The 19849-nt window shown below is 52.3% G+C and overlaps 1 protein-coding gene and 2 non-coding genes across 4 annotated transcripts; all 3 read left to right on the top strand.

Moving 5' to 3' along the window:
* The first annotated feature begins 803 nt into the window (after positions 1–803).
* Tbrg4 (transforming growth factor beta regulator 4) lies at positions 804–11356 on the top strand. 2 transcript variants are annotated; one of them, XM_042702382.1, is made up of 11 exons: positions 804–940; positions 2938–3406; positions 6353–6673; positions 7271–7442; positions 7700–7857; positions 8604–8711; positions 9298–9442; positions 9892–10137; positions 10236–10347; positions 10497–10611; positions 11034–11356. In XM_042702382.1, exons 2-11 carry the CDS (start codon positions 2993–2995, stop codon positions 11133–11135), a joined length of 1893 nt encoding a protein of 630 aa, XP_042558316.1. In that variant the 5' UTR covers positions 804–940; positions 2938–2992; the 3' UTR covers positions 11136–11356. The 2 variants fall into 2 exon arrangements, with proteins under 2 accessions (XP_042558316.1, XP_042558315.1); XM_042702381.1 differs by having other exon boundaries at positions 804–955.
* On the top strand, positions 6952–7086 carry LOC122128097. The gene has a single exon (XR_006151359.1). It is a non-coding gene; the product is annotated as a small nucleolar RNA SNORA5 (small nucleolar RNA).
* LOC122128096 lies at positions 7478–7611 on the top strand. The gene has a single exon (XR_006151358.1). It is a non-coding gene; the product is annotated as a small nucleolar RNA SNORA5 (small nucleolar RNA).
* Positions 11357–19849: the final 8493 nt, after the last annotated feature.

Genomic DNA, 19849 nt, shown 5'->3' with positions numbered 1-19849 from the left:
TTCAGTGTGTGCCGTCAGGAGCTAAAGTGCCATCTGGCTCACTAGCCCAGGGCAGACAGTTCAGGAAATGGCTGCAGGCGAGCTGAGGTAGAAGGATTCCAATAGCTTCAGAACTAGATGAGACCAAAAACAGACCCCAGGGTAAGTTCCACCTTTCCCTCTCGTGGCTTTTTAGATTTCAGGCAGTTTTTGTGTTGTCTGTTTCATTTGTTGAACTCGGGACCTAGGCACTGGTCCTGAGCGTTTTCCGCTCAAGGATAGCGTTCTCCCACCTTGAGCTACAGCGCCACTTCCGGTTTTCTGGTGGCAGGGCTGGCTTTGAACCGGGATCCTCAGATCTCAGCCTCCTGAGTAGCTAGGATGACAGGCGTGTGCCGCCGGCGCCCGGCGGGGTTTGTGTCTGTCTTGGGGAAGGGGGAGTTATAGGGACTCAAGGCTGGAGCTTGCGCTCGCTGCTGGAGCCCTACACTTGAGCCAGGCCTGCAGTGCTTTGGTTTGGAGACAGGCGCTGCCGTGAACCCCAGGCTGGTTAAGTGCGATGCTCCGGCCTCAGTCGGGTTCCCGGATGCTGGGACTACAGACGCGCACCTCTATGCCTGCATTTGGTCACCAAACCGCCCGCGTCCCCAGTCCCCAGACGGGGAGCTTGTCTCTTAGGTCTCACCGGGCCTTTATCTTCTCCCTCTTTCCTGGCTTCCGCCGGTGCCCACGGGAAAGCCGGCGCCAACCCGAGAGGACAGGGGCGGGACTTCCTGGGCTGTGGCATGTGCGTCACGTCCGCTTTGCCTCGCTTCCGGCGGTGCTGGAGTCACGTCGGCCGCGGCGCGGCGTGGTCTCTGGGCCGGCGCGGGTGGATGGAGGTCATCGAAGGTGTCTGCGCCGCCGGCCTCTCGGCCAGGGGAGACACGGTTGCTGAGCGTGGGCACCCGGGCGAGCGAAGGTGCGGATGGGGAAGGTAAGGGCCTAGCCAGCGCCGGCAGTCCGCGAACTCGGGGAGCCCGTCAGCAGCGGGCCGAGCCGCCGGGGGCCGAAGAGGCCCCAGAACCCGCGCCCGGGACCAGGGCTTCGTGGGCCGCCGGCGCCCGGAGTCGCCGCTGGGCGCGGTCGGCCCCGCCAGCCACCGGCCCAGCGATCCACTCGCCCAGAGCCAACCCGCTACTGCGCACGCGCCGTCTCTGCCCCCCGCGTCAGCGCGGTCTGGCCTGACCAGCGCTACCCTTCTTGACCTCCGGTGTCCCAGAGAATCGGGTTTCGTATCTTCATTTTAGGACCAAACCCCCGGCCTGAACCCCCGACTGGCCTTCGGACTTAGATTTCTTTCTCTGAAACTGCGACTAGACTTGTCTCAAAAATCGGAAAGATCTTGCAACGCTCTCTCACCGTCATCAGGAAGTGGGAGGTGCTGGTTTTGGCCATATGTTAAAAGCAACATCTTCAACCGGGCGCTGGTGGCTCATGTCTGTAATTATAACTACTCAGGAGATTGGAGATCTGAGATTCGCGGTTCGAAGCCAGCCCAGGCAGGAAAGAATAAACTACCCGGAGAAAGCCGGAAGTGGCACCGTAGCTCTTGAAGGAAGTAATGTTTTATTGATGTTGGAAAGACTGAAGTGTGTTCTGCTAGGCCGGCTGATGCCCCGTGTAGGGAGGGGCAAGTCCTGAAGTGTGGCCTAAAAGTACAAAACCTGACTTGAAGGGAGGGAAAGGGGTCCTCTTGTGGGGAGTGGAGGTACAAAGAGAAGATAATTCCATGCCATGTTATGAACTGCTTTTGATTGATTTGAGAGTTTTGCTCTTGGAAATTTGGAGATGATAGCCGAGCATTTGTCATCCCAGCTACTCAGGAAGGCTGAGATCTGAAGATTGAGGTTCAGAGCCAGCCCAGGAAGAAAGTCCATGAGCTTTTTTTTTTTGGGGGGGGGGGGAGGCAGTGGAAGGGGGCTTGAACTCTGGGCCTAGGCACGCTGTTCCTCAGCTTTTCAGCTCAAGGCCAATGCTGTACCACTTAAGCCACAGAGCCACTTCCAGTTTTCTGGTGGTTAATTGGAGATACTAGTCTCAGACTTTCCTGTCCAAGCTGGTTTTGAACTTCAATCCTCAGATCTCAGCCTCCTGAGTAGCTAGAATTACAGGCGTGAGCCACCAGCGCCCGCCCTGCTGTTCTGGGTTAACTCAGCATTCTATGCTGAATCAAAAATTCTGAGAATTTTTTTATTAATTTTTTCTTTGCTTATAGGGCACTGAGGAATCAAACCCAGAGCTTCATACATGCTAGGCAAATACTACCACTAAGCCACATTCCCAGCCCTTAAAAATTCTGAGAATTTTTGCTTCAGAAAGTAGTACTATCTCAAATGAATGTTCAAAAAGAATAATAGAGGGCTAGGAATGTGGCTTAGTGGTAGAGTGCTTGTCTCGTGTGCATGAAGCCCTGAGTTCGATTCCTCAGTATCACATATACAGAAAAAGCCAGAAGTGGCACAGTAGCTCAAGTAGTAGAATACTAGCCTTGAGCAAAAGAAACTCAGGAACAGTGTCCAGGCCCTGAGTTCAAGCCTCAGGACTGGCAAAAAAATAATAATAATAATTGAGCTAGGACACCAATGGCTCATGCCTATAATCCTAGCTACTCAAGAGTCTGAGAACTAAGGATCATTTTTTGAGGAAGCCCTGGCAGTAAAATCTGTGAGACTCTTCATCTTCAGTTTACCACCAAAAAAGCCAGAAATGGACCTGTGGCTCAAGTGGTAGAGTTGCCAGCCTTGAATACAAAAGCTCAGGGACAGCACCCAAGCCTCAAGACTGGCACCAAAAAAAAAAAAAAAAGAGGATGGTCTTGGGGACAGTGTAACTGTGATTTCCTATCATTATCATTGTTTTCTTTCATGTTTGGGTCAAGAACTGTCCCTACACTGCTTCCCTTTCTTTTCTCCTCAGGACTTTATAGGATCACTTGCTAGGAAGTTCTATCTACCTGTTCCTGTGGGTCATCATGGCCGCTCGCCTAGTAAAGCGATGCACGTGTCTCTTGAGAGAAGCTACCCGCCTCATCCCTGCCACAGCTCCAGTTGGCCCACTGAGACTTTCTGGGGTGACCCAAAGGACTTTGACCATTTCGGCCCCCTCACCCAGTTCCCACTCCTCAGGTTCTTTAAAAGAGCTAGTAGACAAGGAGCAAGTGTTTACTCCTTACCCAGAGCACCAAGAGGTGGACCACCTCATTGAGAAAGCCACCAGGCCAGTGGAGCTATTGCAGCTACTGAATGGTAGCCACAGCTTGCATCACAATCACCGGGCCCTCATAGTCATCCAGCTCTCACGCCTCCTGTCTGGAAAGCCAGAAGAAAAGGTCTTGCTTATACAGGATGCCCGCTTCCAGCAACTTCTCCATCTGCTCGACAGTCAGGTAGGTGACAAGGGGAGAATTAGCAGGTACCAACTATGGACATACACCAGCATCTTCTATGGTTTCTTTTTCTAGACTTGAGTACTTTCCTGTGCTTTCTGTTTGTCCTCAACAAGAGCATCATTAACTGTCCTCATCTTACAGACAAGCATCTAAAACACCTGATAACACAAAGGCAAGAGATGCACCTGATTATTTGGTTGGCTGATTTGGTTTTATTGTAGGGATTTGGAATTCTGGGGTTTGATCTTAGGACCTAACACTTACATACAGTTTGGTTTTTGGAGAGTGTATGGGTGAGCACATGCTTGCACAAGTGTGCACACACACAGGTGCACATACTAGTACTGGCTTTTGAACTAAGGACCCAGTGCTATTGCTCATATTTTTGTTGTTTTGTTTGTTGTTGTTTTTCTGCTTAAGGCTAGCCTAAACCTCTCGAGCCACACCTCCACTTTTGGCTTTCTGCCTGTTATTTGGAGAAAGATTTCAAATGTTTGTCTGACTTTGAACCTTGATCCTCAGATCTTAGTCTCCTGACTAGCAAACAGAGGTGAACACCAGTGCTCAGCTGTGAACATCACTCTTGAAGCTGGAGGGCATGCGTTGTGACAGATGGGGGCCTGTGGAGACTGAGCTGTGCATTTATGTATTGTAGCCACATTCAACCCCTCATGGAGAAGTGGGGCTTCTTTGTGTAACCTTTGGGACAGCACTCACATGAGTTTCTTCCTCATGTGAGGAAAATAACTTGCTTTGGACTTTGGAAAAAAAAGGAAATCTAGCCCTAGTACCAGCCAAAAAGGAATGTCCTAGCCTGCATTAGATGTCCTCACACACAGAAATCTTGGGCTTGGTTGTCGGGTGTGATTAGGAAGGGCTTGTGCTAAGTGTTATTAAGCTACAGGCCTTTAAGTCTGGGTAATGGAACATGACTTGTGAATGAGGTAGAGCAGCATAGAAAGTATGCATAGTAAGGTAAGTACTGTCTCAAAACTTTTAGTTAGGGGCCAGGAAGGTGGCTCAGTGGTAGAGCGCTTGCCTTGCATGCATGAGGCCCTGGGTTCAATTCCTCAGCACCACATAAGCAAAAAGAAAAAAACCAGAAGTGACTCTGTGGCTCAAGTGGTATAGCGCTAGCCTTGAGCTTAAGAGCTGAGGGACAGTGCCCAGGCCCAGAGTTCAGGCCCCACGACCTGACCCAAAAAAGAAAAAAAAAACTTTTTGTTAGGTACAAATCCTTAGACTTACATTGTGAACACTGGGTATACATTTCTTAGTGAGTACAAGTTCTGGTCCTCTAAGGCTATAATTCTTGTCCCCATTTGTTGAGTATTTTGTCCTGAACTTTGAACTCAGAGCCAGGACACTCTCCTCCAACCTAGTAGTAGGGCTTGAACTCTGGGCCTGGGTGTTGTCCCTCAGCTCTTCAGCTCAAGGCTAGTGCTCTACCACTGGAGCCACAGCACCACTTCCAGTTTCGGAGTGGTTTATTGGAGTCTCACAGACTTTTCCTGCCCGAGTTGGCTTTGATCCACAATCCTCAGATCTCAGCCTCCTGAGTAGGTAGGATTACAGGCATGAGCCACCGGCGCCTATCTGTCCCTGAGCTTTTGTGTTAAGGACAGCACTCTACCACTTGAGCTCCAGCCCTACTTCTGTCTTTTTTGGTGGCTAATTGGTCCCAGAGCTTCCTGCCCAGGCTAGTCTCAAACCACAATCTTTATATCTCAGCCTCCTGAGGAACTAGGATTACAGGCACGAGTCACTGGCACCCAACTTTGCTGAGTGTTTTAAACACAACTAAGCATCTTGAGTTCTATGACTAAGCATTGAAGCACAATTGTAAGAATGGAATTCGAGGTCTGGCCCAAGTGGCAGCACTCCAGACCAGATTTTAAGTCAGTAGAGAGGAAATAGTAATAGGGCAAACGGTGATGGAACTTACTGACATCCAGGATGCCCGAAAGATGTAGGCCTTGTGTGGAACTAGGGTGGCTCCAATGCTTTCCTTCCAGGCCTTTCAAGCAACAGCTTCTGTTCCCAGCTCAACAACGAGTATGTGGTTTCTGTTCCCTTTGACACATAAAACATCACAGGAGGTGACAGTTGTACTCATTTCACCATCTGCTGTCTGAGACCCTGAGGCAGAGGTGTGGGCTAGGTTACTCTGTGGCCTCATAGTTCTGGGAGACCTGGAGAGACTCCTGCAGCACATAGTTGGCCTCCTCAGAAAAAAGGCTGGCACCAATGGGGCTGGACCAAAACTGTTGTAACACTTGGGGGCCAACACTGCTTTGCCTGTGTGCACAGTGGAGCTTAGTGACAGAGCCTTGCAGGTCACTGGGTCGCATGCAGAGCATGTGGAAAGCCTTTCCACAATAAGAGCCTGCTCAGACATGCTGGATTGTTGCGGGAGTTCTTCCCAGGAATCCTTTGCATTGGGGACAGGCTTAATGGGACTAGGACTATTTGTACTCTTGTGTCAAAGCGTCCCTCTGGACCTTCATGTCTCGGGGAAGACCTGCTCTTCAAGGGACCTGCAGTCACTTGACTCCTTGCTTGGCCCACATGCCACTGGAGGATGTGTGGCAGCAGTATAACTTAGTGGTAAAACTGGCCATAGAACCTCCATCTAGACCTACTTTTGATTTGTTGGCATCTTGGGTGCATTATACCACATAGCTGTGCAGGGGCCATGTGACAGGGGATATGTCTGTCAAATCAGCCATATTAAATCAAGTCTGTGTTAGTTTCTCTTACCACTTGGAGGATCCAGCTTAGCTCAGGAAGCAGGTCCAGTGCTCAGCCTAGTAAAGCAAGGCAGGAGCTGTCCTCTGGAAAATTACAGGAATGCCAGAGAAATAGGTTTACAGAGCCGGCTCCAGCCCAGATGGGTGATGGATGGGTGCCACATGTGACTTACATTTGTCTCTTCACTGCCAGATATCCTCAGTGTGGCACGGTACCCTGGTGAAGCTGCTGCGTAGCTTGTACACACTGCCACTCCCCAATACTTCCAAGGAGCTGCGGTCAGTGGAGCAGGAGGTTCGCTGGCGCCTACGGAGACTTAAATACAAGCACTTGGCTTTCTTGGCCGAGTCCTGTTCCCTTGTGAAGGAGAAGCACTCCCAGGAGCTGTTGGCTGAGCTGCTGGTGCACATGGAGAGGCGCTGGACAGAGATCGAAGATGGCCGCACGGTGGTTGCCATTATGATGAAGGCAGGGCACCTCTCAGAGTCATTGATGAACCGCCTGGAAGACAAGGTATAGAGCTGGAAGCAAGCAGCAGCAGCAGCCTGCCTCCCTGGGGGATTTATGCTTGTTCCTTGGGTCACAGTCCTCAGCAGAAGGGAGATGTTTCATGCACTGGGACAGGAGCTCTGGGAGATTTTGTCCAGAGACTCAGCAGGCAAGTCCTGAAGTTAGCAGAGGTCCTGGTCAGGACTGGACTAGCCCTTTCACAGTCGCACTTCTTATTGGAACTGTCCTGGATGTATGTGTTCCATTTCCCCTCCCCTCATGCCACAAAATAGCACTGTCCTTGCAGTCAAGTCAAATTCAGCTCCCATCCTGCCATGGTGGGGGCTGGCCCAGATGACTGCCACAGCAAGCTTGTAGCCCATGGGCCCCAGCTCCCTTGCTTTGGGGCCTGGGGATAAATTTGGCTGCAGACATTGTATTCTAGATCCAGGGCTCCCTGGAGCAGGTGAGGAGGCAGGCCTGCACAGAAGGGCCTGTGTTGAGTCAGCTCAGGCCCAGTTGCTGTCTCACAGGGGCTGCATTGGATGGGACCCCTGCCCCCCAGCTCGTCCCCGCCACTTGAGGCCATCAAGCTGACCCCTGCACGGCTGTGGTTGACAGTGCCTGGAGCTGGTGGAACAGTTCAGCCCTGACGAGATGCGGAAAGTGTTGCTGACGCTGGCAGCTCAGAATCGGCGGTCCGTGCCGCTGCTGCGGGCCATCTCCTATCACCTGGTACAGAAGCCCTTCCAGCTGACCAAAGGCATGCTCCTGGACCTGGCCTACGCCTATGGTGAGGAGGGAGAAAGCCCTGGCTAGGCAGGTGCCTGCAGCTGTGTCAAATTCAGTGCGTGTCCTGACTGTGGCAGGCACTGGCCCAGAAGGCTGCCACAGAAACACTGTGACTCATGGGCCCTGTTCCTCTTGCCTGGGTTCAGGGATAAATTTAGTCACAGACACCAAGCCCCTAGACCTCAAGACTGTGGTAGTTTAGAGCAGTGGGTGGCAGTGACCTCCCTAGCTAAGCCTGTTGTCTGTTCTGTCCCAAAGGTAAACTCAGCTTCCATCAGACCCAAGTGTCCCAGCGCCTGGCTGCTGACCTACTGTCCCTCTTGCCCAGCCTGACCCCCAGTGAGGTGGCCCACTGTGCCAAGTCCTTCGCTTTGTTGAAGTGGCTCAACCTGCCCTTGTTTGAAGCCTTTGCCCAGGTAAGTCAGTCAGCTGGGGCTCTCCTGTGCCTGACCCCAACTGAGAAGCCTCCCACCTGCCTCAGGTGGGAACTGTTGCTTTAGTTGGGAAGCAGAGCCGGCCTGAAGATATTTGTGGGTGTTTAATGCAGGTTTCTTAATTTACTTGGAACAAGATGTTACTGTTTTGAGTGGGGAGAGTATTTGCAAGCCGTTTCCTCTGTTTCCATTCATATTGGAGTAGCCATAGCAGGGAGAGTGCACTGGGTAAGGCTGGCCACCCCACGTGCAATGCAGGACAGACAGTACTGCCTTTGACGTCCTGAAGCTGATGGGCACCAAGTGTGCTAGTCAGGGAGCATCTCTTTTTTTGTTGTTGTTGGTAGTCGTGGAGCTTGAACTCTGGGCTTAGAGGGGCTGTCCTTCAGCTCTTCAGCTCAAGGCAAGCACTCTGCCACTTGCGCCACAGCGCCACTTCTGGTTTTCTGGTGGTTTATTGGAGAGAAGTCTCACAGACTTTTCCTGCCTGGGCTGGCTTTGAACCGCAATCCTCAGATCTCAGCTTCCTGCGTAGCTAGGATTATAGATGTGAGCCACCAGTGCCCGGCTTCAGGGAGCATCTTCAGAGCTCCTGTTAGAGAGGTGGATCCTGGTCTCTGTCTACAGTGGGCAGTTGCCACTAGACGGAGAAGCACCTTGGCATGGGGGGTGAGTCTTGGAGCTGCCTCTTGCTAGCAAGGTGCTCATGCTTCCTTCTGATGGCACAGCACCTCTTGAAGAGAGCTCAGGACATCACCCTGCCTCATGTGTGCAATGTACTTTTGGCTTTTGCCCGTCTGAACTTCCGTCCAGAACAAGATCACTTCTTCAACTTGGTATGTGTGCTGGGCTCTCACTCCCCTGCCCCTTCACTGCCAGCTGCTTGCCTGGATTCCCTGGGCTGGGTGGAAGGGGATACAACACCTGGCTTGGGAATGGGAGGTCTTACCTGTACTTTGTTGGATTTTTTTTTTTTTTTTGCCTACTGATGCTCAGAAGCCTCTGGCCCACTGCAGAGACACCTGCAGGTCTCCCTGCTGCAGAGGTCTGCAGCAACGAAGGGCAGGGGCATCAAAGGAGCCAGCAGACCCACTTGACTCTGCTCCCCAGGAGCTTTATAGTCAGGGCATCAGCTGCTTTACCTCCAGGTGGTGCTCTGATCCTATGGGACCTGAAACTGCAGAAGGGATCCGCAGTTTTAGGCACCTGCTACTGGGCAGATAGAACTAAGTGCCTCCGGATGTCACTGTGTGGCAGTATACTAGGAAGGAAGGGCAGCTTCTGTTGCACCATGCCTCTGGCCAGCATTCTCCTCTGGCTCCAATGTCACAGGTCATTGGTTACCGTCCCTTCTCAATATTGCAGTCCCTGGGCAGAGTCTGCTTTCTCTGCCTGTCCTTTCTCACCCTGTCCTTGGCCCAGGTGCATGAGAAGCTGGAGCCAGTCTTGATGAGCCTGGAGCCAGCTCTGCAGGTGGACCTGGTGTGGGCCCTGTGTGTGCTGCAGCAGGTGCAGGAGGCAGAGCTGCAGGCTGTCCTCCACCCTGGAGTTCACAGGCAATTTCTAGGTGAGCACCCTGCCCCTCCCATCACCTTTGCTGCCATTGGGCAGCTTATCTGGTCTTTTTTTTTTTTTTTTGCCAGTCCTGGAGCTTGAACTAAGGACCTGGGCACTGTCCCTGAACAACTTTTTGCTCAAGGATAGCACTCTACCACTTGAGCCACAGTGCAACTTCTCGCTTTTTCTGTGTATGTGGTACAAAGGAATCGAACCCAGGGCTTCATGCATGCTAGGCAAGCATTCTACCACTAAGCCACATTCCCAGCCCCTTACCTGGTCTTCTTGCCTAGAGCCAGGGGGAAATTGAACTACTGATGGGAGAATCCACCTTAGGTTTTCTCAGTCCACTCCCTGAAATTGATCTGAGGAGCATTCAGAGCAGGGAAGAGGGTGTGGCCTTTCTACCTAGACCTTCATTTCTGTTCTTGCTCTCTACTCACCCACTTTCTCTTACAGCAAGCAAGTCTCCAAAGGACCAGGGCACCTTTCAGAAGCTGCTCCACATCAATGCCACCGCCCAGCTGGAGCACCCTGAGTACAGGGGGCCCCTCCTGCCAGCCTCTGCTGTGGCCTCCCTTCCCCTCACCCCTGCCAGGAAGGTGACTCCCCTGCAGAAGGATCTGCAGCAGACCCTGAAGGCATTGCTTGGAGAAGCTGACCGGGGAAGTTTTGAGGTGGCCACACAGTATGGATGGGTGCTAGGTAACAGGATCATTCTAACTCTGCCCTGGAGCATGGGCTGCAAGTCTGTACCTGTGGGCTCTAAAGGGCAACACAGGTTCTCTACATCCTCCCCGCAGATGCAGAGGTGCTGCTGGATACTGATGGCCAGTTTTTGCCCCTGAGGGATTTTGCCTCACCTCACCTTGCCCAGCCAGTTGGGAGCCAGCCACTGCCCCCAGGAGCTAAAAGGTGAGTGGTCTGAGATGCTCTTGTCACAGCCCTGGTGCAAGTCACACCACACTGCTGTCACCTGTGTGCTCAGGGCTGTCTGTGTGCCTCTCCCTCCTGAGGGGTGAGGGGTGAGAGGCCAACCTCGGCAGCCATCTTTTTCCTACCAGGCTCGCTTTCCTGCGCTGGGAGTTCCCCAACTTCAACAGCCGGAGCAAGGATTTGCTGGGCCGATTTGTTCTGGCCCGGCGCCACCTTATGGCCGCAGGCTTCTTGATAGTAGACGTGAGTACTTTTGGGGCAGGCAGATGGTTACTGCCCAGGGAAAAGTCCCCACCCATTTTAGAGGAGCTGCCTCTTGCCCCTGTGGGTGCCTTTGGAAGGCCCCAGGCTGGTCTGGAACCATGATCCTCCTGATATAAGTAGCTAAGCCTCCCAAGTAACTAGATGACAGGCTTGCATCACTACCCCAGCCCTATAGCATCTTTAGGATGTAGGAGTCCTTTGGGCCCTCTGCAGCTCACAGGACCTTCTAGCACTGGCAGCATCCCACCCCCTCCCTCCAGCTTTCTGGTCTCTTCTGATGACTTGGAGGCCAAGGGATGGATATTACAGAACTGTCAGTCATAAGAGGTTGAGGGGTCTGTGCACAGGCAGTGGGACCGGTCCCTGGCCAATGAGCCCCTTAACCCACCACTTCCCTGTAGGTCCCATACTATGAATGGCTGGATCTCAAGTCTCAATGGCAGAAGGGTGCCTACCTTAAGGACAAGATGCGCAAAGCAGCAGCAGAGGAGCTGGCCAAGTGAGCTGTCAATCACCTCAGCCTGGACCACATGCCAAGGGACTGGCCGTGCTGGGGCCCAGCAGTTTGAGTGCTGGCAGGCAAGAGCTGTCACCTTGGAGGATGTGCATCTCAGTACAGGGCTTTGGCCAGAGTGAGGGGTGCCAACAGCTCTTAAGAGACCATAAGATGATCCTGTCCTGGGTAATAATAAATCATTTATTTTGGTGTGTAGCACCAAGCAGCTTCCTGGGCCTTGTCACTCATAACACCCTTACTCCTACCCACCTACTTGTCTGCCTTAGAAGGCTAGCCTCGTCCAGGGCTCTGCCCTTTGCACCCTGTCAACCAGCAGAGGAAGACTGACTTGAGGGACAGACACTCAGGGCCCAGGCAAGAGCTGTTTTCTGCCTGTCTCCTGCTTTTCCCTGGAACCGTGCCTGTCTAGTGCACATCTGTATTGACAACGAGTCTGATCAGTACGTCCATCCTGAAGCTTGAACCTCCAGGGCTAAGACTGCTGAGTGTCAGGCTTTCCTCATATGGTGAGCAGGGTCTTTGTCCAATTGTAGTTGGTTACTTTATCCTTCTCCTGGGAGGCTTCTTCCCACTCCTTCTCCACACTAGAGTCCCTAATGGCCCCTATGACAGTAGTATGAAGGCTGGCTGGGCTCTGAGAGATTAGGGGAACTTGGCTGAGACCATAGGGTTCAGAGCCAGACTCAGTCACGACTTCATGACTTCTCTGACCAAAGCCTTGACTGCGGTCCCAGAACCATCTCAGGGTACTTCCTTCCAGCCTCTCAAGACATGTTTTTTTTTTTTTTTTTTTTTTTTGGTCGGTCGTGGGGCTTGAACTCTGGGCCTGGGCGCTGTCCCTCAGCTCTTCAGCTCAAGGCGAGCGCTCTACCACTTGAGCTACAGCGCCACTTCCGGTTTTCTGGTGGTTTATTGGAGATAGGAGTCTCACGGTCTCTCCTGCCCGGGCTGGCTTTGAACCGCGATCCTCAGATCTCAGCCTCCTGAGTAGCTAGGATTACAGGCGTGAGCCACCAGCGCCCGGCCAGCCTCTCAAGACATGTACGTGTACACTGCAAGCAATCCAGAAGGAGGGGGCAGAGGAACTTGCTGGCATTGCTTCTCCCTAAGAAAGAAAAATTAGCCTTTTGCACTCCCCACCCCGACCCTGAATCTTGGCATTTTCTGTAAGGCCTGTGGCCAGGTACACAGAACCCACATCCTTGTCCTGCCCAGACAGAAGAGTAACACCTGGCTCAGCTGGAAGGGAGCAAGCAGTGAACTGGCTTCTTGGAGGCAGGAATGGCCTTCTGAAGAATAGCTAACCAAGTGGCTGCTTGCAGTGGCACCTGCCGTCTATGTAGCATGTTAGGGGCATGGAGACTGTTGAGAAAGAGCCTGTGTCTTAGGAAAATAAAGATTTTCCCTATGCACTGCTTGGGATCACTGGATTTTATTTGAGGTAACAAGGGAGAGGCCCACTGCAGTTAAAACACTCAGGTGACTGGCTCTACAATAGATGGCTCACAGCAGTCACTCCAGCCTTGAGCAGAAGTCAGGCACAAAGACATTCCCACCACAGGATCCATAGGACAGCTCCACCAAGCCACCTGCAAGCAAGAGCCTTCTCCATTACTATTTGGTCATCCTACAAGTGGCATGCCCTGGCTCTGGGAGAAAAGCCTACTCATAAAGGGAGTCAACAGGATGGGGGCTTTCCTAATTGGATCCAAAGAAATAAATTGTCAAGATTTACATTTTGTGCAGTTGCCTTATAGCTGTTACTCAAATCCAGTGGCATGGCTTTTCATATTCCACATTCACCCGCTTACCCATTGGGAGGTCACTGGGCTGTATCTGATTTGGGATTTGGGGCTTAAAAGCTGCACAGGTTTGGGTTTCTCTAGAAATACAACTTGGTTCATAGGAGATAGGTTGGCTGTTCTTTGTAATGGCTGCACTAAAAATTCCTGTCAAAGATCTGGGGAGGTGGCTCAGTGGTAGAGTGCGTGCCTCACATTCATGAGGCCCTGGGTTTGATTCCTCAGCACCACATAAACACAAAAAGCCAGAAATGGCCCTGTGACTCAAGTGGCAGAGCACTAGCCTTGAGCTGAAGAGCTGAGGGACGGTGCCCAGCCCACACGACCAACCAAAAAAACTCAACTGTCTGAGTTCCAGTTCCTCTGTATCCTGGCTGGCATGGATACTTCGTAATTCTTACAGGTATGTGGTAACAATAGGTTTCTGTTGCATTTCTCTAGGGACTAGTGATACTAGCTGTATCTCTTCAAGTATGGTAAATTGATTCTTTTATATCCTCTGTTTAAATGTCTCAAGTCTAGATGATTTTTTCCATTTTCTGAAGTTCATAATGGCAGTGAATCTTTGTTCCTCTACAAAGGGCCTTTATTTTTTATTTTTTCCCAGTCCTGGGGTTTGAACTCAGGGCCTGGGTACTATCCCTGAGTTTCTTTTTTTCAAGGTTAGCACTCTACCACTTGAGCCACAGTACCACTTATGACTTTTTTCTATTTGTATGGTATTGAGGAACCCCAAGCTTCATGCATGCAAGGCAAGCACTCTACCACTGAGCCACATTCCCAGCCCTACTTTTTGTTTTCTGTTTGTTTGTTTGTTTGTTTTTGGATCCAGTCATGGGGCCTGAACTCTGGGCCTGGGCTCTGTCCCTCAGCTCTTCAGCTCAAGGCTAGTGCTCTACCACTTGAGCCACAGTGCCACTTCCGGCTTCTTTCTTTTTTGCTTATGTGGTGCTGAGGAATCGAACCCAGAGCCTCAGGCATGCAAGACAAGCACTCTACCACTGAGCCACCTTCCCAGCCCTACTTTCTGTTTTCTTAAGATGTTAGGGCAAGCCAGGCGCTGGTGGCTCACGCCTGTAATCCTAGCTACTCAGGAGGCCGAGATCTGAGGATCGCGGTTCAAAGCCAGCCCAGGCAGGAGAGACAGACTCCTATCTCCAATAAACCACCAGAAAACGGGAAGTGGCGATGTAGCTCAAGTGGTAGAGCGCTTCGCCTTGAGCTGAAGAGCTGAGGGACAGCGCCCAGGCCCAGAGTTCAAGCCCCATGACCGACAAAAAAAAAAAGATGTTAGGGCAGAAGTTTGAGATTTTTACCATGTTCCATGACCAGCTTTACCATTTATTTGTTGGGGTTTTTTTCTTGGTTTTTTGTTGTTGTTTTGGTCAGTCATGGGGCTTGAACTCTGGGCTTGGGCCTGTCCCTGTGCTCTTCAGCTCAAGGCGAGTGCTCTACCGCTTGAGCCACAGTGCCACTTCCAGTTTTCTAGTGGTTTATTGGAGATAAGAGTCTCAGGACTTTACAGGTGTGAGCCACTGGTGCCCGGCCAACTTTACCATTTATGAGTACTGCTTTGGGGTGTCAAATCCACAACACCCAACCCTAATTCTAAGTCCTTAATATTTTTCCTGTTGACATTATATACACACACATTTTTGAGGATATAATCGAGTTACTCTTAGCTGGGCACTGATGGCGCATGCCTGTAAACCTATATTAAGGAAGCTGAGATCTGAGGATGGCAGTCTGAAACCAGCCCAGGCAGAAAAGTACCTGTGAGACTCATCTTTAATTAACCACACAAAAACCAGAAGTGGAGCTATAGCTCAAGGTGGTAGAGCAGTAGCCTTGAGCAAAAGAGCTCAGGTATAGCACCCAGGCCCTGAGTTCAAACACCATGATCTTTTGTAGCTTTTTTTTTCCCCAGAGCTGAGGACAGAACCCAGGGCCTTGCGCGTGCCGGGTAGGTGCCCTTCCGCTGGGCTAAACCCCTAAGCCCCAAACACCATGATTAGAGAGAGAAAAACAAAAGCTACTCTTGGGGCTGGGAATGTGGCTTAGTGGTAGAGTGCCTCCCATGCATGAAGCCTTGGGTTCAATTCCTCAGAGCCATATTCACAGAAAAAGCTGGAAGTGGTGCTGTGGCTCAAGTGGTAGAATGCGTTGAGCAAAAGCAGCTCAGGACAATCAGGGTCCAGGCCCTGAGTTCAAGCCCCAGGACTGGCAAAAAAAAACTTAACACGAAGAAACTTATTTGTATAACTGGTGAGACTTTAAATGTTTGTGTTTGTTTGCTTCCCTATAGATGTCCAATCACTCCAGAATCCTTTGTAGAAAAAGCTGTCCTCGGGCTGGGAAGGTGGCTCAGTGGTAGAGCGCTTGCCTTGCATGCATGAGGCCCTGGGTTCAATTCCTCAGCACCACATAAACAGAAAAATAAAAGCCAGAAGTGGCGCTGTGGTTCAAGTGGTAGAGTGCTAGCCTTGAGCTGAAGAGCTTGAGGGACAGCGCCCAGGCCCAGAGTTCAGGCCCCATGACTGGACAAAAAAAAAAAGAAAATAAAAAAAAGCTGTCCTCTCCCACTCACTTGCAAAAGTCACTTAGGCATGTTTGTGTTGAGTTATATTTGAATTTACATGCTATTGATCTATGTTTTCTGTCCTGCTGGCAACATCACATCTTACTGTAGCTATCTAAAACATGCATTAGGCTGGGCATGAGACAGAAAGGTACACTGATTCTCAGATCTCAGCCTCCTGCATAGCTATGATTTCAGTTATGAGTCACTTGCTCATTAGGCCATTCTTAAGGGGCTGTTTATGTAAGGTCCACTCCTGGATGGCGAGCAGAGTCCACCCTCCTCCCAGCAAGGTCTCCGCCCAGTACCTGCATTACCTAGGCAACTTAGGACACCTGGAAGAGGTCACATCTGCATCTGCTGAGGTCACATCTGAATTTGATGTGGCCACTCCTTTCTCTGCCCATACCCTAGATAAGGCCTAGCCCAGGCCCAGACACTCCGCTCTTTTCTAGCTCTTTCTCAGCTCTTTCCTTCTCCTCTTTCCCAGCTCCCTTCTTTTCTAGCTCTCTCTCTGCTCTTTTCTAGCTTTCTCAGCTCTTTCCTTTCCTTCTCTTTCCTAGCTCTCTCTTTCCCACCTTTCCCAGACGCGCTCTTTTCTAGTTCTTTTCTCTCTTCTAGCTCTTTTCTCTCACTTTCCCAGCTCTCTTTTCCAGGCCTTTCCCACCGCGTGGAGGACCAAGATGGCCCGGTGCCAGCCGGAACGATGAATAAACCTACCCCTTACCTGAATACCACGTGCGTGGTGCTGTTCTTACTCGGCTACCTCTTTTTATAAATCTAAGTTTATTTGTCCTTTTTTTTTGGGGGGGGGAGGTCTGGTCGTGGGGTCTGAACTCTGGGCCTGGGTGCTGTCCACTCAGCTCTTCAGTTCAAGGCTAGCACTCTACCACTTGAGCCACAATGCCACTTCCGGCTTTTTTCTTTTTGCTTATGTGGTGCTGAGGAATCGAACCCAGGGCCTCATGCATGCAAGGCAAGTGCTCTACCACTGAGCCACCTTCCCAGCCCATCTTTTTTTTTTTCCAGTCCTGGGCTTGAACTCAATCTGGGCACTGTCCCTGATCTCTACCACTTTGGACCACAGTGCCACTTCCATTTTTCTGGTGTTTAATTGGAGATAAGAGTCATGGGGGCTGGGAAGGTGGCTCAGAGGTAGAGTGTTTACCTTGCATGCCTGAGGCCCTGGGTTCGATTCCTCAGCACCACATAAGGAAAAAGCCGGAAGTGGTGCTGTGGCTCAAGTGGTAGAGCACTAGCCTTGAGCTGAAGAGCTGAGGGACAGTGCTCAGGCCCAGAGTTCAGGCCCCACGACCAGACCCAAAAAAAAAGAGTCATGGCCTTGGGCTGGGAAGGTGGCTCAGTGGTAGAGCGCTTGCCTTGCATGCATGAGGCCATGGATTCGATTCCTCAGCACCACATAAGCAAAAAGAAAAAAAGCCGGAAGTGGTGCTGTGGCTCAAGTGGTAGAGCGCTAGCCTTGAGCTGAATTGCTGAGGGACAGTGCCCAGGCCCAGAGTTCAGGCCCCACGACCAGACCCCCCCCCCCAAAAAAAAAAAAAAAAAAAAAAAAAAAAAAGCCGGGCGCTGGTGGCTCACGCCTGTAATCCTAGCTACTCAGGAGGCTGAGATCTGAGGATCGCAGTTCAAAGCCAGCCCAGGCAGGAGAGACCATGAGACTCCTATCTCCAATAAACCACCAGAAAACTGGAAGTGGCGCTGTAGCTCAAGTGGTAGAGCGCTCGCCTTGAGCTGAAGAGCTGAGGGACAGCGCCCAGGCCCAGAGTTCAAGCCCCATGACTGACCAAAAAAAAAAAAAAAAGTCATGGCCTTAGGCTGGGAAGGTGGCTCAGTGGTAGAGCGCTTGCCTTGCATGCATGAGGCCCTAGGTTTGATTCCTCAGCACCACATAAGCTAAAAGAAAAAAGCTGGAAGTGGCGCTGTGGCTCAAGTGGTAGAGTGCTAGCCTTGAGCTGAAGAGCTGAGGGACAGCGCCCAGACCCATAGTTCAAGCCCCACAGTCAACAACAAAAAGTCATGGCCTTTCCTGCCCAGGCTGGCTTTGAACCACAGTCTTCAGATATCAGGCTCCTAAGTAGCTAGGATTACAAGTGTGAGCAACTGGTGCCTGGCTCCTCATTCTTTTTTGATGATACAAGGGTTTGAACTCAGGGCCCCATTAAAGTCATACCCCAAATCCTTTTACTACTTGGAGTTCATTTTGATAATATTTCACGTGATCAGAGGCATATAGGCATTGTGCCTTTGTGTTCCTCCCCTAAGAATATATCAGTTTTTTGAGATAAGGTTAGATGTGCACTTTGCCAAGGCCAGCCCCTTACTGGAATCCTGCTACCTCCACTTACTGAGCAGCTGGGATTACAGCACCACTACCCACAGCTTCTACTTCGTTGTTGTTGTTGTTACTCTGTCTGCCACAGGACTTTGTGGGTGAGGGTTGAGAAGGGAAGGGGAAAAGGGAAGAAGGAAGGGAAAGGAAAAGGGGAAGGAAGGGAGAGGAAGCTTCCTGTCATACCAGTTCTGCTAGGTGCTAGGTTCCATTGGTAGTGTTAACCTCCATTCTATACCAAAAAAAAAATCTACTTGGTTCTCCTGTTGGTAGGTTGGAGTCTGAAAACACCAGTCTGGGGTTTCTCCTGCCAGGTGGGACATCAAAAGATAACTGGTAGTATGATGTTCACCCAGCCCCTCACTACTCCCTGCTTTCTTCTTCACCTTCCCACACTTTCTCTTCTTACTCCCTGCCACATCTGTCTTGCCCAGGCAGGCACCACCCGCCCCCCGCCCCCCCCCCCCGTTTGGGTTTTCTTTTATTTCCTGGATGTACAGTAGTCCTTTAGTAGAGAGGAATAGAGGGGCAAGCTCATACTATCTTCCCAGGACTGGAAGCCCCCAGGAGTCCAATGAGAGAGATTTGATGTTAACCAGGTTGTAGGAGCTGTGAGAGCCGTGGAGTTGAGGATTCAGCTAAAACATTAGGAAAGGGTATCCAGAAAGGGGCAGCTTAGGAGCTTGGGAGATGACACGAGGGTCCTGAAGTGGAGAATGTAACAGGAGGAAAGCAGTCCCAAACCAGGCTGGAAAGATAGATGCCTAGAATGCCAGCAACACAGAGAGATGCAGAGCACAGGCATTGCTGCAGAAGGGTGTAGGGCTTTGGCGTGGCATAGTAGGTGTGGTGCGGCAGGGAAAGCAGCGGGGAGGAGAGGACAGCCTCCGACATCCCCCACTGACTCCAAAACCAGAAGACAATACCGGGGAGGGAGTGGTGGTGCACTCTACCCTCCTCTACCCCTAGAGTGCAGGCCTCCTCCCTGCCTGCCACAATGGCTGCTCTGATTTCCCTGCCCAAGCGCGAACTGACAATGTGTCATTCATCTGTCTCCGGTGCCTGGCACCGGGGGAGGGGTGGGGGGAGAGGCATTTTGGACCTGGGCGGAGCAGGAGCTGGGTGGAAGCAATAGCTTTTCAGGAAAGGCAAGGGGTGGGCCTCATCCCTGGAAGTGTGGCGGAGGTGGCTGCCAAGAACCGGGGGAGGCGCACTGCTTCCTTCCTCTATCTGGAGATTCTGCGGGTGGGGATGGGGCGCAGATCACTCAGCTACGGGGGACCCGAGGTCCCCTCAGCCAGCTCACTGGGGTTGCCTTCCCCGCTGTGCCTCACCAGCTCCATCCCCGGTCGCCAGAGAGACGGGAGGAGGTTGCTATGGAGACCGACGACTGCGAGGACCAGCCAATCCCCTCCCGCCTTGGCCGCGGATCCAGTCCGTCTTTCAGATGGGGGCCTGGCAGAGGGGGATGGGCGGGGCCGCGGCGCCCTCCCCCCCTTCTCGCGGGCCACGGGGGCAGACGACACCGCCACGCCCCACATCGCCGGGTGCTTCGTCCGGCTCCCAGGCCCCGCACCCCCGGCTGGCGCCGCCGCGCCCTCTCCCAGCCAGCCGCGGGGCGATGCGGCCGATGCGAGGTACCCTCGGCGGGGGAGGGGAGCCGCGGGAAAGGCGGGGTGGGGGGAGGCTGTGGGGTGGGGGGGAGGCTGCGGGGTGGGGGCGCTGCAGGCCCTCTCGCTGGCTCTGGCAGCTCAGGGGGGGGCGTGACAGGTGGGGGAGGGAGCGCCCCCCCCCCCTGCGCCGCAGTGCCTGGCGCGCCGGCGCACGTTCGGGCGCGGGGAGGGGGGAGGGTTGGGGGGCGGGTGCTGACGTCATCTTCGCCCCCCCCCCCCCGCAGCTGAGGGGCGGTGGCCGCACAGACTACTCCTGGCGGCGGCACGGACAGACAGACGGACAGACTGAGGAGCCCA

Source organism: Dipodomys spectabilis, unplaced genomic scaffold (assembly GCF_019054845.1).
Source record: "Dipodomys spectabilis isolate Male_0828 unplaced genomic scaffold, ASM1905484v1 ptg000322l, whole genome shotgun sequence".
Lineage (NCBI taxonomy): Eukaryota > Metazoa > Chordata > Mammalia > Rodentia > Heteromyidae > Dipodomys > Dipodomys spectabilis.
Note: the sequence above shows the minus strand (reverse complement) of the source record. Positions and strands in the feature narration are given on the sequence as shown.

Bases quoted from the DNA above. Each gene is read 5' to 3' on its own strand.
- Tbrg4 (XM_042702382.1), top strand. From the start codon at position 2,993: ATGGCCGCTCGCCTAGTAAAGCGATGCACGTGTCTCTTGAGAGAAGCT. The intron at 6,674-7,270 runs GTATAGAGCTGG...TGTGGTTGACAG, and splicing joins TGAACCGCCTGGAAGACAAG to TGCCTGGAGCTGGTGGAACA. The intron at 8,712-9,297 runs GTATGTGTGCTG...TCCTTGGCCCAG, and splicing joins AAGATCACTTCTTCAACTTG to GTGCATGAGAAGCTGGAGCC.